The sequence below is a fragment of the Falco peregrinus genome, chromosome 2 (genome assembly GCF_023634155.1).
Source record: "Falco peregrinus isolate bFalPer1 chromosome 2, bFalPer1.pri, whole genome shotgun sequence".
Classification (NCBI taxonomy): Eukaryota; Metazoa; Chordata; class Aves; order Falconiformes; family Falconidae; genus Falco; species Falco peregrinus.
The window spans coordinates 110,411,607-110,427,412 of NC_073722.1; the positions used below are offsets into that span (position 1 = coordinate 110,411,607).

Below are 15,806 nucleotides of genomic sequence, written 5' to 3' on the forward strand. Positions count from 1 at the left end.
ATGGCAGTAGCATTATGTTGCTCTAACTAAAACTTCACACCCAAGAACCCTGAAAAACTTTACAAAAAGCAAAATGCAAGCAAGCACACCAGACAATAAAATGGGTGAAATTGCTCATTTTCTTGTACCTGCTTACTGTAAGGAGCCTGTTAGAGGCCTGGAGTCAATACCAAGAAACCATGCCCACACTGAGGGAAAAGCAGACACCACAAAAGCAAATTAAAAGAAGTAAATGCAACAACGGTATTTTTACTTTGGTAAAACAGGAGAGTTTTATGCCGTAGCATTAAGATACCGGACAATCCTAAAATTAGAACCAATATTTTTATATTTACATAATCTAAAAATGACCCAAGGTTTTAAAAATTGATTTTTGAAAACTATCTTACTACAGGGTTGACCTTTATGTGTCAAGTTTCCATCCACTACAAATTTTTACAGTCATGTTGTAAACCCCTTATAATAGGAGTTTATAATGGCAAAGCAGACACAATTGTAACCATAAATACAGAGCGGCGCCTCTATAATATAAACAGCACAGGGTTTTCATAAATCCATACACTATATGAAATACAGGGATTTTCATCCTGTTTGTATAAGTGGCTATCTGAACCCAACCTCAGCTATGGAGCTATTTCTAACACCTCTGTATCGCAGTGTCTTTATTCTGAAACCTGCAATATACCAAATCCAGTTCAGGGCTTAACTTATTAAAGAATTATTCCAAGTACTATATACATTGGGACATATTCTTACAGCCTGTCAAGTTTTTCCCGTGAGATCCCACGCATCTGCCATATTCATTGAAATCAATACAGTTTCTGCCTGCACATATGTATGTGTCCATACACACCCCGGCAACCACAGACGTTATTCCAGCAGTGTGTGTTCTTCAGTTTTCAAGATAATAGAGAAACTACATTCATCTGCTCTATTACAACCGTGACAGCCCTAATGCAATGACTTACGGATGTGTCTGTCTAGCCCATATCAAACTCGTATTAAGAAAATACACATACCTTCCTGGATTACAAACAGCTGACGATTCACAGTAAATAATATCTGAATGTGAAACCATAATGACCACGCTTCTTCCTTACCGGTAAAGTTTATATTTGAAACCGATGAAACAAAAACATTATTTTGACACGTTTTGCTGTTGCCCTAATCTTCTCCATATCTCCTGGCTCCCCTACAATAAATTCTACTGACTGCAGTAATGCCTGGTTCTGAGGGCACAGCTGATCAACTGCAGGCTTTCCTGTTATTGAACTCCGCTAACAAACTGTTCATGACTCTAGCAGATGTTTTTGCTTTTGAACCAATGGGAACTTTATGGACTGTTCTGCTTTCCCCCCCCTTCCGCTATCCCAAGGGTAACTACTAGAGCTGTCAAGATTAGGGAAGCTGCTATTCAGTGACTCGCTGCAAAAACTCTAGCCCAGGGAGCAGCATCCAACCTGCTTTGTCACCGTATTTCTCCCTTGTGTAATACTCATGTTTCACTGGAGATTCCAGACGGCTTTACAGTGAGAAAGAAATTCAAATTTAAGAACGGTTTTGGTCCTACGCTGTACGCCTTTTCCTGAGGAAGCACAGCTTTGCACAGCTCTTGCAATAACGCACGTTTCAGTGCAGCTTCAGAGCGCAGCGTTAACTCTTTCCACCAAAAAGTGACGACATGCTAAATTCCATGAAAAAGCTCTGCCTTAGAGTTCACCAGCAGGGCAACAGTGATAAAGCCTTAGCTGAGGTCAAACCTCAGTAATTTATTTTGCTATTTAATAAAACAGCATTTATGTACCACACCTATCACAAAAGCAGGCATTTAAAGAGAGTCTGGTTTTGATAGCAGGATCCCATAACGATGGTCCCAGCCTTACCACAGGCAAAGCGAGCTCTACTCCCACTGCCCGCAGTGGGAGCATGCAGCATTCTGGGAGATACGACCTTCTGAGACAAGTGACACTTGCTGGAGATTTGCCATCGCTGTACTGCTTGTTACAGATATACATAAGGTCATTTTCTTCAAGTTAAATATGCCCTTGAAGTTATAGGAACAAATACGTCCTAAAAATACAAAACCGATGCTTTCTTCATTTCTGGGTCACACACCTCTTGCATTGGTATCAAGTTCCAAGACGAGATTAATTTAGGCCTGGAGGCACATTTCCAGGAATTTGAGCTCGAAAGTAATCTTTCATCTTCCAGCTTAATTCTGTGAAAATCTGAATTCACACTGGAATTTATGGCAGCCTCTTACACACCAGCCAAGCTATTCTTACACTACAACACTGAGTTTTTTCAATGTCCAAAGAATTTCACTACAATGCAGGGACAGCAAATTATAAAATTCAAATTCTTCAAAAGCTTTGCAGCAAGTAGTGGTTCATTTTTTTCTTGCACTCCTGTAATTTGTCTTTCACTGGGGAAGAGTCACAAATGGCGTGCACACAGACAAGGAGCAAGCAAGCCCTTGTTGCACAGAGATATTTTACTGGCAATTGCAGGTGTTTTGCACCTTCCTAAAACAATAAATTCAATACTTTGTGCCCAAGCTATGCCAATTTTTAAATTTTTGCTATTCTTACACCAACATCTGGAACAAACATATATCAAGTGTCAGAATGCAACTGAGTTTGTTTCATCTAGAAATACACAAGCATGCAGAAATTTGTAGGATTACACATGGAGCAAAAAAGTACAAAGGAAATGAGTGTTTATTAAAAATCTAAGGTGATAATTAGAACTTACAGCTTCTGTTTACGCAGCATAAGATGACATGAGTTTCTAAAGATAATCTAAAGTTATAAATGCAAAAAAACTCCACAAGCAAGCATTCAAGGTCAATTTTTAAAACCCGGAGTGCTACCACCTACCTACAGCAAAAATCAGAACTTTGCCATAAATATTTGGCAAGGGGCAAAAATCATCTTTGAGCTGCTCAAAAATAACAGCAGTAACTTTAATCTCTGTCCTCCTTCAAGTGAAAAGTCATCTGCATCAACTCTAAGTCTGGAATGTATTCCTGTCCCTCCATCCTGGCTAGCTCCACTGAATCACTCCATGTTTAACTAAGGAGAAACAGAATCTTAACGAAAACTGTTGTTCTTCATCTTCTTTCGATGACTTGAAAACTGTCAGCTCACTTTCTACCTTCAAAATCAAAGGTGCAGGTGGCTTACTCATAATCTAAGGTAAAATTCTGAAGTTTACATACTGCCTTCTCTGCAGTTACAGGATTAATTTTTCCACTACACTGAATAAAGATTAAAAGTAAGGGTTGGGATACCGCTCCCCCTCCCCCCACAAATTTAGTCACTTGTGTGATAACTGTTAGTGCCAGGAAAACTGCACAGAAGTGACTGTGGAGACAAAAGTTTCAAGCTGAAACACAGGCAGAAATACAGCTGAGCTGGATATTCCTCTGGAACACCAGGACCTGATTCACACAGTTCAATGACCAAGTATGAAGAAAAAACCCCATTGTTTTGAAACTTTGTCATGAATTTTAGTGACAAATAAAGAAAACAAACAATTTATACCAACCTCAAATAATTTGCATAGGCATTCCTGACACGTGAGCAAGACCTAGACAAATACACATGCTTGACAAGTATTGGAATTAACAAGCAGTGGTTTTGTTCATAGATGGGCTAATTATACAATAAATACCTAGACCTAAGACAAATCTTTATTCATTCAAAGATTACAAATTGTCATCTTTCAGCAGCATAGAAGTGTTGGAACAAAGAACCACTACAGCTCAATTGTAATGTGTGCCCTTATGGTTTTAATTTGTGAACAATAAATCATTAGTTTTACCTAGTTTTGTGTACTTCTTGAACCAAAAGGTTTTAATTTTCTCATTTATACAAATAAGCTTTACACAATTCAATTTAATTAAGAGTTATATATGAAACTCCCAATGTGCTCTTCTCTGAGGGATGTATGTTTGTCCAAATTAAGAGCAAACAAAGGCACTGGAGACCTATAAAGACTGTTTGTTCTGTGCTGCCCGCTGTACACATGCCTGCAGACACCCAGGGAGCTTTCCTCTATTTCAACTGAATACACAAAATTTAGAATTTGAAATAAGATTCTAAAACCTAGCAAAACCAGAAATGGTGTATTCTTAACTAATTCATTAAGTCGGAAGTCTATTCTGTGTCCACGTGCAGTCTCTAGTGATGTCCACAGCAAACAGGTACACAGAATAAAAATTACATATCCCCCGGTTTCATACAGATCACACACTAACATCTGATTTTGATGCTTTTTTCTGTGCTTCCTAAGTTATACCTAAAATAATCATAGGCAGTTTGGACAGCTGAGGTAATCACATGCTTGTCAACAAGCTTCAGGAGTACTTCTCTTAAAATTAAGCTCCACAATTTGAATGATTTACTTTATGCTACTTCTGGAACTACTGGCACATTAGTTACATCATGTTACCCATGACAAGTAGAATGTGACAGTTCTGGTTTAGGTCTACACGCAGCCGCTTCAAATTCAACAGGTTCACCTTTTTTCCATCTCATAGATGTGATCTCACTTCTGTCAGAGGTTGGGTTCAGTATCCCTCGGTCAGGTTTGCCATGTAGTTCAAGTCCAACAACTGCTTAGTGAGTTTTGCAGCACGTTCCTAAATCTTCTCTTACAGCCACAGCTCTATGCCTGCTGGCTCTAACTCTGCTCAAGTTTGGAAATAAAGCAAGGTCCAGATTTTCATTTTAGACAGAATGCTTACAGTCATGTTTAAAATAAACTGTTTGTAGTTTGGTGATATGCTCTATGTATTTTTACTTGTGGCTATATGTTACTGAACAAAGTTCTGGTTTTAATGCATTTTTCAGCTTGTAAACTTCTGCAGGAGCATGCCATCCAAATTAAAATATCTCCTTTTACCCCAAACTTTTCCCCACTCTTTTTTCCTGTTAGGACTTTCTGGGATTTTTGTATGCATAAACATCATAAAATTAAGCTAAAAACCCCCTGTAAACCAGGAGTTTAGCCAGCCTAACAGTTATTTCACACCACCATTTGACTTATGGATTTATTCATTCGTTATTTATGTATTGCCCACAGTTTATTAGGTGCCTTATAGACCATCCATTCTCTGTATCAGCACTTTAATCATAAAGGAATAGCTAAATCTGTAATCAGGATATGAATTCTCACAAAGATTTTCCCAGGTTTGATGACTACTTTACTTGCTCCTTACTTCACATTGATCTGGTAGTCCACAGCCTGGCATATTATTTTTTCCCCTAAAAGGTGCTGATTAGGTGTTCAGGCTTCACCATTACTCCTGGTTGCAGTGCAGGACTGGTATACATTCACTGTGCTTAACTCCAGCTTCCATTCTCAAAGTTCCCATAGGAAACCAGTCAAGTATAATGAACTCTAAATCTGGGCAGAGCTAGACCATAGTATTACAGTACGGAGCATCTTAAGGCTGTTCAACATTTCAAATGCTCAGACTGTGAGCAGACTATGGGTTCTGTACCAGAGGGTAACATACATACTTTTTCTCAAGTTTAAGAATAATTTCAACTCCATGAACCTATGGCAAAATCCATCTGATGGCCATCTTTAAAGAATTATGGAAGAGGTAACTATTTCTATAATTCACTGACTTCAAAAGTATGTTTGACATTATTGTCGGGAAAATTATGTTAACCATGGATTACTGTTACAATCAAAGTATGTAGTGAGAAGTCAAGAGGCTTAGTAGTAAATTTTCAAAGCGGTGCGTGGGGATTTACCCGTTTGACTCCCATTAACGTCAATAGGAGTCGCGCGGCTAAATCCCTGTACACTGCTTTGAAAACTGACCCCTTCGTGTTGATGGACCCCTCTCTAAGAAGTTCCAGATGACCATGTAAGAATAGTAAAGAACTATTTCAGCATGTGCCCTTGTTCATTATTGTTGTTTGTACACATCTGAAAGTATTTTAATTCCTATATGCAGTGCTGTTTCCAGCATTTAGTTTATAAAATACGGATTAAGATGGGCAAGTACTCAGTAACCTGATGAAGCCACGCACATGCCCAGGTGTATATATGCATCAAAAACTTAACATACATTGCCAGCATCCAACAGACCTTACAGAGTTCATTTTTATCCACCTCACCTATATTATTTCACAAACACCAATTACAGCTGAAGAATGTGTCTTGATTTGCTCCACCACTCACATGCAGTGATGCAGCTCTTTCATGAAATGGCATCTGCCTGATTTACCCCAATCAGACACATTCTCAGTCAGAAATTAAATCTGCTTCCCTTTATCACTCAATCTTGTTTCCTGTAGGGAGCAGGAAGTGCAGGTTACAGTTTTAGGGAAACATAGTTTTCCCTTAAAAATGTACCATGAACTACAATTTCATTAGAAACATCTTTTCTGGAATGGGAAGGTTATCCAGATTATCTTGCAATCTGTTACGCCTTCAAGTGTAAGAAGCAAACCTGAAAATTCCATTTTCACTGTTTGCGACTACTGCTAGAAAATCCCAAATACATGTAACAATTCTGTAAGAGAAATGCATGCTTGGAATCCATTCTCTGTAAGAGAAATGCATGCTTGGAAATTTTTTAACTGTAGTCATAAAATATATACATAAATATATATACACATTTATGAGTTATATATATGAATTATATATAAGATCTGAAACAGTTTTAAACACAGTAAAAAATTCCAAATATGAAATAATTTTAAAATTGCCAAAACTGTTCTACAACCTGTTTTACCTGTATCACTTACAGTTATAAGTTCGTGTATTTATATATATATATATATATATATAAATACACACACTCATATTTTCATGTATTATTTGGAGAGAATACTTGAGTCATGATAAACACTTAGGAATTAATTTTCTGAAATTCTGAAACTCATTTTTCTGTATAGAAATGTCCTCAGAATTTCAAGGAACTATAATCTTTTCCCTAAGGATCCGGATTTTTACAGGACATTTGCACAACTCCTTTGAAACTGCTGATGGAGAGACCCAGGAAGCTCTTTTTAAAAGTTATGTTGTATTGTTTTATTATATGGCAATAGCAAAGCAGAATTTCATGAAAATGATCCACTAGGTAGAGGCAATTTCAAGTAGAAAGAATAATAATGGCAAACTGAGTATGTAGAAAATATAAAAAAATTTTCCCATCTGGATAATGAAGCTAAACATACGTACCCAAGTAACTACATGAAATCTCAGCTGTGTGCCGGTTGCACACACAGTACCAAACTAACAACATCAGACAGTTTCCCATCTTTAAGCGGATCCCGCTAACAGCTCACAAAGAGTTAGCTGTAATACCCCTGCTGAGAATCAGGGGGGAACCTGGCAGCAGCATCAAAATGCAACACGTCCTGTCATCGGGGCTGGCTCAGTCTACCACAAGGCTGGTTTCCCGTCCGCCCAGACTGACAAAGCAGCCTCCCCCATGTGCCTTCCTGCAGGTGGCCCACAGCTCTGCCGTGCCACCTCCACCACCCCGACTGGTCATGGATGGCACGTATTTTCCTGCAGTTTTAAGCCCGTAACACTCAATCGACAAAAGTTTGCAGAAAGGCCCTCATCTGTGGGGCATGGGTACATCTGAAACGCCAGTAGTCTGGTAACATTCATACAATCGGTACATAAAAACCATGGCAGTTTAAAATGTTAACCCACACACCACCGCTTGTTCCAGCTCCTCTCCCAGGCTTCCCAGAACAGCAGCTCATATAAACTCAAGTGGGCTTCACCCACTCCAGGGTAAGGTCAGAGAGCTTTGTTTAGACAGCCTTCCATGGGCAGATTATGTGAAACTGGCCAATGTTGCTTTGAAGTGCTAGCAGCGCTGCTGCAGCACCAGTAAAGCCCAGCAGAGACGCTGCAACGGGCAGCCAAGGGCACTAACCAGTGAATCTGCTTCCAACTCACCTCCGACCACAGCCATGCAGAGATGTCACAGAAACAGAGCAAAAAGGCTTTGAACACCTCGTAACTACATGATACCGTAATTGTTGTTATAGAACAGGCTCTGGTTTTGATCAGTTTTATTATCTGAAATCGAGCTCCGTTGTGATAGACATTGAACATACACAGAGCACTCCGGCCTCATAGAACATGCTACATACACACACTCTGAGTTATGTGTATGGTGGGGCACGTACCGTAACATCTATGTTTTCATATTAGTGAGAAAGAATACGCTATTAAATACACACACACAAAAGAGTGCAAGAAGAAAAACAGAGGTAGAAGACTGAGAAGTGGTAGAACACTAAATGTAATTATCAGCCCCAGTTCATCAACCTATTACCAGACCACCATCATGCTCTGCTGCGCAAGGAAAAAGGCTTGCAGACCAGAATGACCAGATTCCTTACTGTGCCTGCTCGGCATAACTCACACGGCAGCACTTTGGCTACCATTACATGCATCATAGCTTGTTTTTCATAGTATCTGTCTTCATAGCTCAGTTATTTAATATACTCTCCACTCTTACTCTCAACCCTGCTTTCCATGGCACAGTGTTAGCTAGCTCTATGTACGGAATTTTTATTTCCATCACTGGAATGTATGAAAGGAATATAAAATAGGCTATAAAGAACCACAACGTTGCTTAGAGACAAAAGTCTTGCTCAGGGTGCATAGCTTTCATTAGAGGGAACAGGAAGTGCAAACATGATGTCATAGTTACAGAGATTATCTGTATAAATTGTGTTATCATTTAGCCCAAACAAACAGTGAGGAAAAGCTAACCCCCTCCCTTTGAAGACAATGAATAGTTACTAAGTTTGATTCTAATGAAAGCTATTTTCAGTAAAATGCAAGATATGTACAACAGTTGGTCCAGAAATGAAAATCTGTTGTAACAGCCAAAAGTCAAAGGCAGCTATAAATACAGACCTTAATCTTTTCAAGAATCCCTTAACTAAGTCTATAAAACTGATTATATCTTCAGGCCTAACTCAAGTGCAAATTCTTACTCAGAAATATGTAACGGCCCTGCAAGTATTACTTGGAGACCAGTACAGGAACAAAGAATGAGAATACAGAGTACTGGTTTGAATCCTACCATCGTGGAATATGAATTACATCACATTTAGAATAAACAATTAATGAGACAGCAGAAGCCTTGGCTACATGTCCATTTTTTTGAGAGAGAAACAATTTCCAGAAGCGGTCAGAGTGGGATAAAGAAACACTGCATCATTTCTTTTAACACAACAGAAATGGTCTTTGATTATTTAAAAGCCAATTGCAAAGATCTGTCTTCAAAACCTCCTATTGGAGGTTTAATAGCAGAGAGGTGCAAGTACACTTACCAGCAACACTACAGTAAAGTAGAGACTTTTGTTTTAACAAAATCTATATTTATACGATTACATTTCCTATGGTTGAGGGCAGCTGTAATTAATGGATTTCCCTCCTTCCCCTAATGCAGTCATTTGTCAATTTAAACACAGAACGTCCAATCAATTTTGATGTATTTAGTAAGCAATTTGTCAAAGAGTACTGCATACCAGTTAATATATTAATTCTTGTCATTGGCCTGCTTCTGACAACTGCAGGTCGTCTCCATAAAACTGGTCCTGATGAGGCAAAACTCTTGCTTGAATGTGAAGGTGCCCTTTCCAGAGCCAGAGGAGAGAAACCATATCTCATTTTATTCAATACCTTTTCTTAAGCAGTTTTGGGTCTGATTTCAGTTTTTTTTCATGAATGTGTTAATTGTCCATGTTTCAGATATTCCAACTACAGTCCATTCCTCCAGTGCAATGAAAAACTGAATTCAAAGAGGAGGAGTAAGGAAGAAAGGAAGTAAGAAGTATGAAATGAGGAGGTAAGACTTTCTGCTGTTATGCAAAGTTATCTATTTTAGTTGCAATGCCATTATGTACCGGGCACACATTTGTATGAATTAAAACATGCAAAAATGGAAGACACAGGAGTCAGAGAAAGGAAACACAGGTTAAGTCAATCAAGCACGCAAGACTTTGGGTCATGGTAATAGAGAAAAAAAGTATTCATTAGAAAAAAAAATCTGAATACACAGAGCAGAATTTCATGGACACAAAAAGTGCATCTTAACAGCATGCCTCAAGAGTTTATACCACCAGAAGCATCTTAATTCCTAAGTACTAAACAGCAGGAAACAAGCAGTATGTAAGAATAAGCGATGATGAAACTTGGCAATTCTCTGAAGAAAGTCAAGTCCTTTACACTGCAAGTTCCCGTGGACACCAGAAACCCTCCTGTGGCTGCACACAGTGCCCCACACAGCTCTCTTCCCACTGCCAGGTCTGCTATGGCAGTCTAACCATACCAGGTGATGCTATTTATGGTATAGGAAAAGCATCTAGGTAGATTAAAACATGACTTACATTCCCTTCCTCTGTTGTGATTAGATTTAGGGGTTGCTCAGAACACAAGCAAATGAAGAGGGAATACTACACACAGAAGTAAGGTAAAATGTATTAAATTATTTACGTATTAAGTCTGAGAAGGGTAGGAGAGAAACATCTAGCACCTAACACCCAGCACTGAAGACCTGAGGACTGCAAATACAGGGCTTTGCAGGGTGATCTCTTAGGAGAACAAAAGCAGGTCTGAAAGCTGCTCTGTCAGAAGGCGAGGAGATTCTTAGGAATGGGTTTTTTTTCACTCTGAACAACTGCAAAAAGCCCACAACAGTTAGGAGCAGGACACAGACACTTCCTGCAGGCTAGCCGGCTGTGGAATTTAACATGTAAGTTCACTTTCAAGCCATGAACTTACAGAAAGGTCCAAATCTCTTGCTACCCACTTTCTCACCTCCCTGCACCAGCCACAGCCGTGATAAAGTGCTCAGGTAGGTAGGAACTGCCTACTCCGAGCCAGGTTTCTGCAGCAGATGTCACAGCTGACCTCAAAGCAATGAAACAGCTGTGCTAAGCCACTCACAAATACCCTTGGGATAAAGGTCTTGGACACTTGTTGTACAAAATATTTCTTCATACAATGGCTCCTTGTTAATTCCTTATGAGCTGTGAATATCAAAGATCTTTAAGATTCTTTAAAAATATTAAAAGCTGAACTGCATGTAAGTAACTAAATGCAGTATTTTTATAATATTTTCTTGTTATCGCAAGAACTCACTGGCCTGCTTGATACTTTTCAGAGACTAAGGAAGATTTTGGTCCTGTGTTTTGGCATCAAACTGAATATTTATGAAAACCTGCACAGTATAGCCCTCCAACCAGACCGCCAGACGTTTCATTGTTCTGTCCGTCTGCTGACAGAGGTACTCTGTGCTAAAAAACACACTGAGTATTTTTCAATGACCCAGGGGGCAAAGGTCGCTTATTATAAATGGATAATGAGACCTAATGCAATGTTCTGAGTGTGGACAAAGAAAGGGTCTATCCATACCCCCTTGTGACTTGGTCATTCAGGCTTTTATTTCCCCTGCACACTTAATGGAGCCAAACAATTGGCAGAAATGCTATACAGAAACTGAGAGAAACTGCTGTATTCTACCTCTGATAGACAGATACAAATAGTGACCCTGAAACGGCGCCAGAATTCCTCTTACCACTAACGTGGCAGACAGATGTAACATTCACCCTAAGCCCCTATTTAGCCATTTGCTGGCAATTAAACTTACTGACGGAAGTGATAGCACATCAAACCACAGGCTTCAACTAATGTCAACCCATTACATTACTGCAGGTAAGCAGAGCCCGACAACTTCGATTTAGCATGTATTTAATAGGGGGAAAGCTAACAGGTGCCCGGGACTCTTTTGTGTGGATCCTGGTTTGACTCAATTTTTTCAGAAACTTCACTGAGTAGCTTCAGATAGAATAAATCCAGAAGACAAATAAAACTTCAAAGAAGATCAGATATACACAAATTTCCCTGTTAATGACATTTTTACTATGTTCTCTAGATACTTTTTTTGTCTTCAGTGATTATTATTCTCATTTTCTTACATTCCACAGCCATCTTAAAGAATTCCTATTATGTGAAATAAAACTTTAATTAGAAGTCTTAACTGTAGTTCAAATAATACAAATTCATTATTTTGTGGGAATTTAAGTTACCACTCCTTCTTCTTCCTTTAAAAAACTTTTCAGTACAAACCCATTTGATATGTGTAGTATTTGAGCTGTTAATGAAATACACAGTGAACCACATCAATCCCTGATTTCAGTATGTGGGATAAATGTGACCTCTGTATAAAAGCACTGATACTCACAGAAAGGCTTTTGTTCAGACCTTATCTTAGCAATACATTGCTTTTAATTTCAACAGAAACTAAAAAGCAGACAAACTATTTTTACAAAATGTCCAGAATTCTCCAGAGAGCATCCTGTGCTCTTGGACCCATACTGCAATAACTGCATACTACATACAATAATTGGTATTTACAATATTTATACATTTGATAGTATGCAGGGGAAATAGCTGAAACCAACAGGGATGACAAAGACATCTAAAACTAGAGCAGAGAATTTGGGGAGGGCAAGGAGGGGGAAGAAATCTGGCCCAAAGAGGCAAGCTGCAAGGACTCGCAAACATAGGCAGTGTTTGTGGAATAAAGCCAGTTTTAGAGACTGTTTCAGGGCTACTCAGCAGCAGGTGTGTAAGCAATGGATAAAAAAATAAATATCAAATGAATTATCAGCAGCATAAGCAGACTATGTGGCAGCAGTTACCTTAAACTACAACATGAAATTAGACCTACGCTCTACAGTTAATAGCATCTGTTAAAGGTTTGATATAAATTACAAATATATTTGTTGACCTGATTGTACACAATGCTTCAAAATATTTGTATGAAAATTTAAGTATAGGATCGCACACCTAATTTTAGGCATACTCATTTGAAAATAGTGATCTGTATTTGTACTGTGAAATATTATATAAGCAAAATACATCATTGCAATACCCTTTTATCTCAAAGCAGAATTCTCATACCTGTAAGTAAAAAACCACCAGAATCCAGCAAAAAACTTATAGCCAAAAGGCACATTTAACACAGTGTTGTGCACTTTTGATTACTTTTTCACAGTCTTTTCTACCTTTTCAGTTTTCTTCCCTCTTCTCTGCAGCATGCAAAATGGAAGACCCTAACGCTGTAGGTTTCCACAACATTTTGAGCTTAGAGCACATTCGACAGACGGACAGGTAGAAGCAACAGATCTAATCTGGCACCGATGTTGCTTTTACCAGTCACATTCAAACTGCCTTTTGGCCCAGATGTCCACCTTCTGCATTTCAGAATGCCTGTGTCACATAAGTGCTGGCGTTAGCTGCACTGACAACTGTGCAGAGGGTCTAGTTTCCCCAAGAGTACCGCTACATCTGCCAAGAGTTGTTCCCTTGCGAAACTTTGACTGTTGCCTCACTTTAATCTTGACTATACCCTAGGCAAAAAAGAGAGACTTGCTACTCACTGTTAATATTGTCCTCTTTTTTTGAATTGTCAAAATAAAAAAATAACATGAATACTCATTTATCTATAAACCAATATAAAATACATGACTTTTATATATATTATATAAAATATACTTATACCATATATCTGCAGATATAGGTCTATAAATGTTTCCGTGTAGGCAATGCTCTGCACATTGGTTCCCTGTGAACAACGTGGCTGGGTAAGACAGAGGACGAGGCAGGTGGGCAGCCGTCCCTGGAAGCGATGCCAAGGCTCCCAAGGGAAGCAGCTGTCTGAGACTCTGGCTGGAAGTAGCCCAGCAATCAGGAGTTCCAGGGGAGAGGGAAAATGCAGATGCACTCGCTTGTCACTGAGTACTGAATTCACGAGAGGAAATGGCTAAAAGCATGCGAAGAAATGAGGTGAAGAAACCCCGAAGACTTCAGGGTATCAAGTGGGTCACACTTTCAAGGCCAGCCAAGCACTCATACTTTGGCTATGTGACAACCTCACAACTTTGACTCATACCAAAAAGAAGCTATATTCACTACTCTATCATTACTAATACAGTTACACACAGCCCTACTCTGCATTTGAACATATACTGAAATAAATGCAGGCTGAAAAACCAACTCTGAAAGTCACACTCAGCTTAAAACATGCTCGTGAGACAAGACAAAAAGTTGTCAGCTACTTACAGCCAGCCAGAAGATACTGGTAGTACTGTACAGCATCTGCAGCCAGGAGCAGTGGATGGTTTGCATTAAATGGTGGTTGGAGTTCATTCCACTGAGGAGTTCTGAGGTAAAACACAAGACTATTAATATTTAAGCTAATACAGAGAATGTAAATCAGTGTTTCTGTCATCACATGTAATTATCTATACAAGCTCACAAAATGTTTGTAATTATTTAAATTAGCTTGTTCAAACACTGCAATACACCACAGGCAGTTGAGCAGCAGGACCAAATCGCGCAGATTGTGAGGCAAAGACAATACTTGTTTGTCAACTGCAGCATGTATTGCACAAAAAAATGAAGGCGGTTTAGATTAAGTTGGTAAATACATTTAAGACCACTGTATGTCACACTGACATTATACAAACACACAACAGAAACCGGGGAACTTTTTTGTTCTGTTAACTAGCATTGCTTTGATACTGTAAAGTCACTGAGCATTTACAAACTGTGAAAATAAAGCTGTGTAAAGTTATGGACTATTGATCCAATTAGAGTTTTCAATTCCATTACAACCTACTCATTTCAACAATAATGGTCTAGAAGTCTGTGTTGTAATTTTAATTAGGGTGGGCCATTCCTAAATAGCTTGGTAAATCAAGTATTGATCAATCTAGTCCAGCCATAAGCAGCACTAAGGAATATAGGAGCCAAGAAAAATCGATAGAAAAATATTTTAAAACGTCAAAAGCACTGACAACATTTTCTCATCAATTTTTGTTTACTTTCTTCCACATGTCAGGAATAATTTCTCCAACTGTCTTAAGAAATGCAACCTTCATCTACTTACAGGATAACTTGCCTAATTCTTTGCAGTGCCTCATTGTGGAAACCTCACTCATGTCTCATGGCAGAATTCTGTACTTTAACACTATTAAAATAATTGTTTCTAGTCCTTACATAAAAGCTAAATTACAACCCGATCATTTAAAATCACCAATTGATAAGGATCTCCATTGATCTGTAAACATGGTCAATGTAGGCTCCAGGGCCACAGAGGTATTTAAATGGTTATCTCCTATTCAGACAAGTAAGCGCTAACAGCACCACATGAAAAGTCAAGCCCGAAGTTTCTATCACCAGTCCTCTCTTTCAATGGAAAAAGAGTCATTAAGATGAAGTTTAAGATAAAAATAGGGTGAAAAATCATGATGCAGTTCATTCACCCCTTCCAAAAAATACAGATCACTACCATCTTCTGGACAAAAAGAAGAAGAAAGTAAAAGGAATGAGCTACCTAACCAAAGTCCAGCTGGCTCTTGGGCACGTCATCATTTCCAAAGGTGTGTCATCACTAATCTTCGGAGCAGTGCTGAGCGGCCGTGGTTCCAATACGTGTTCCACCAGGCTACCATAACAACTGATAATATACAATGACTCCACAACAAACTGTTTTGATTGATCTGTTTGCAGGAAGAAAGAAAATCTTATTTCAGTAGCAGAGCAGAAACAGAAAAAAAAACGTTTACAGAAATAGTAGGCTCATTCTTTTAAGTCTCTTGCCTTTATATGCTTGCAGGCAAAAGGTGACTTAAAAGAAGTGAAAGGCCTGGAGAGACAAAGAGAAAATTGTACAAAGCACACCATTTTTCTTTTTTTTTCTTTTTTTTTTCTTTTTTCTTTTTTTTTTCAAAAAA

The 15,806-nt window shown here is 38.7% G+C and overlaps 1 protein-coding gene across 14 annotated transcripts in view; it reads right to left on the minus strand.

The window, feature by feature from the left end:
* Positions 1 to 15,806, minus strand: part of BCAS3 (BCAS3 microtubule associated cell migration factor) — a 370,182-nt gene that overhangs the window by 201,405 nt on the left and 152,971 nt on the right. For all 14 annotated transcript variants that reach the window (XM_055797243.1, XM_055797246.1, XM_055797240.1 and 11 more), the window contains 2 exons: positions 15,407 to 15,572; positions 14,131 to 14,231 (listed from right to left, as the gene is read on the minus strand). In XM_055797243.1, coding sequence (XP_055653218.1) covers positions 14,131 to 14,231; positions 15,407 to 15,572 — 267 coding nt within the window. The remainder of the gene's footprint in view (positions 1 to 14,130; positions 14,232 to 15,406; positions 15,573 to 15,806) is intronic.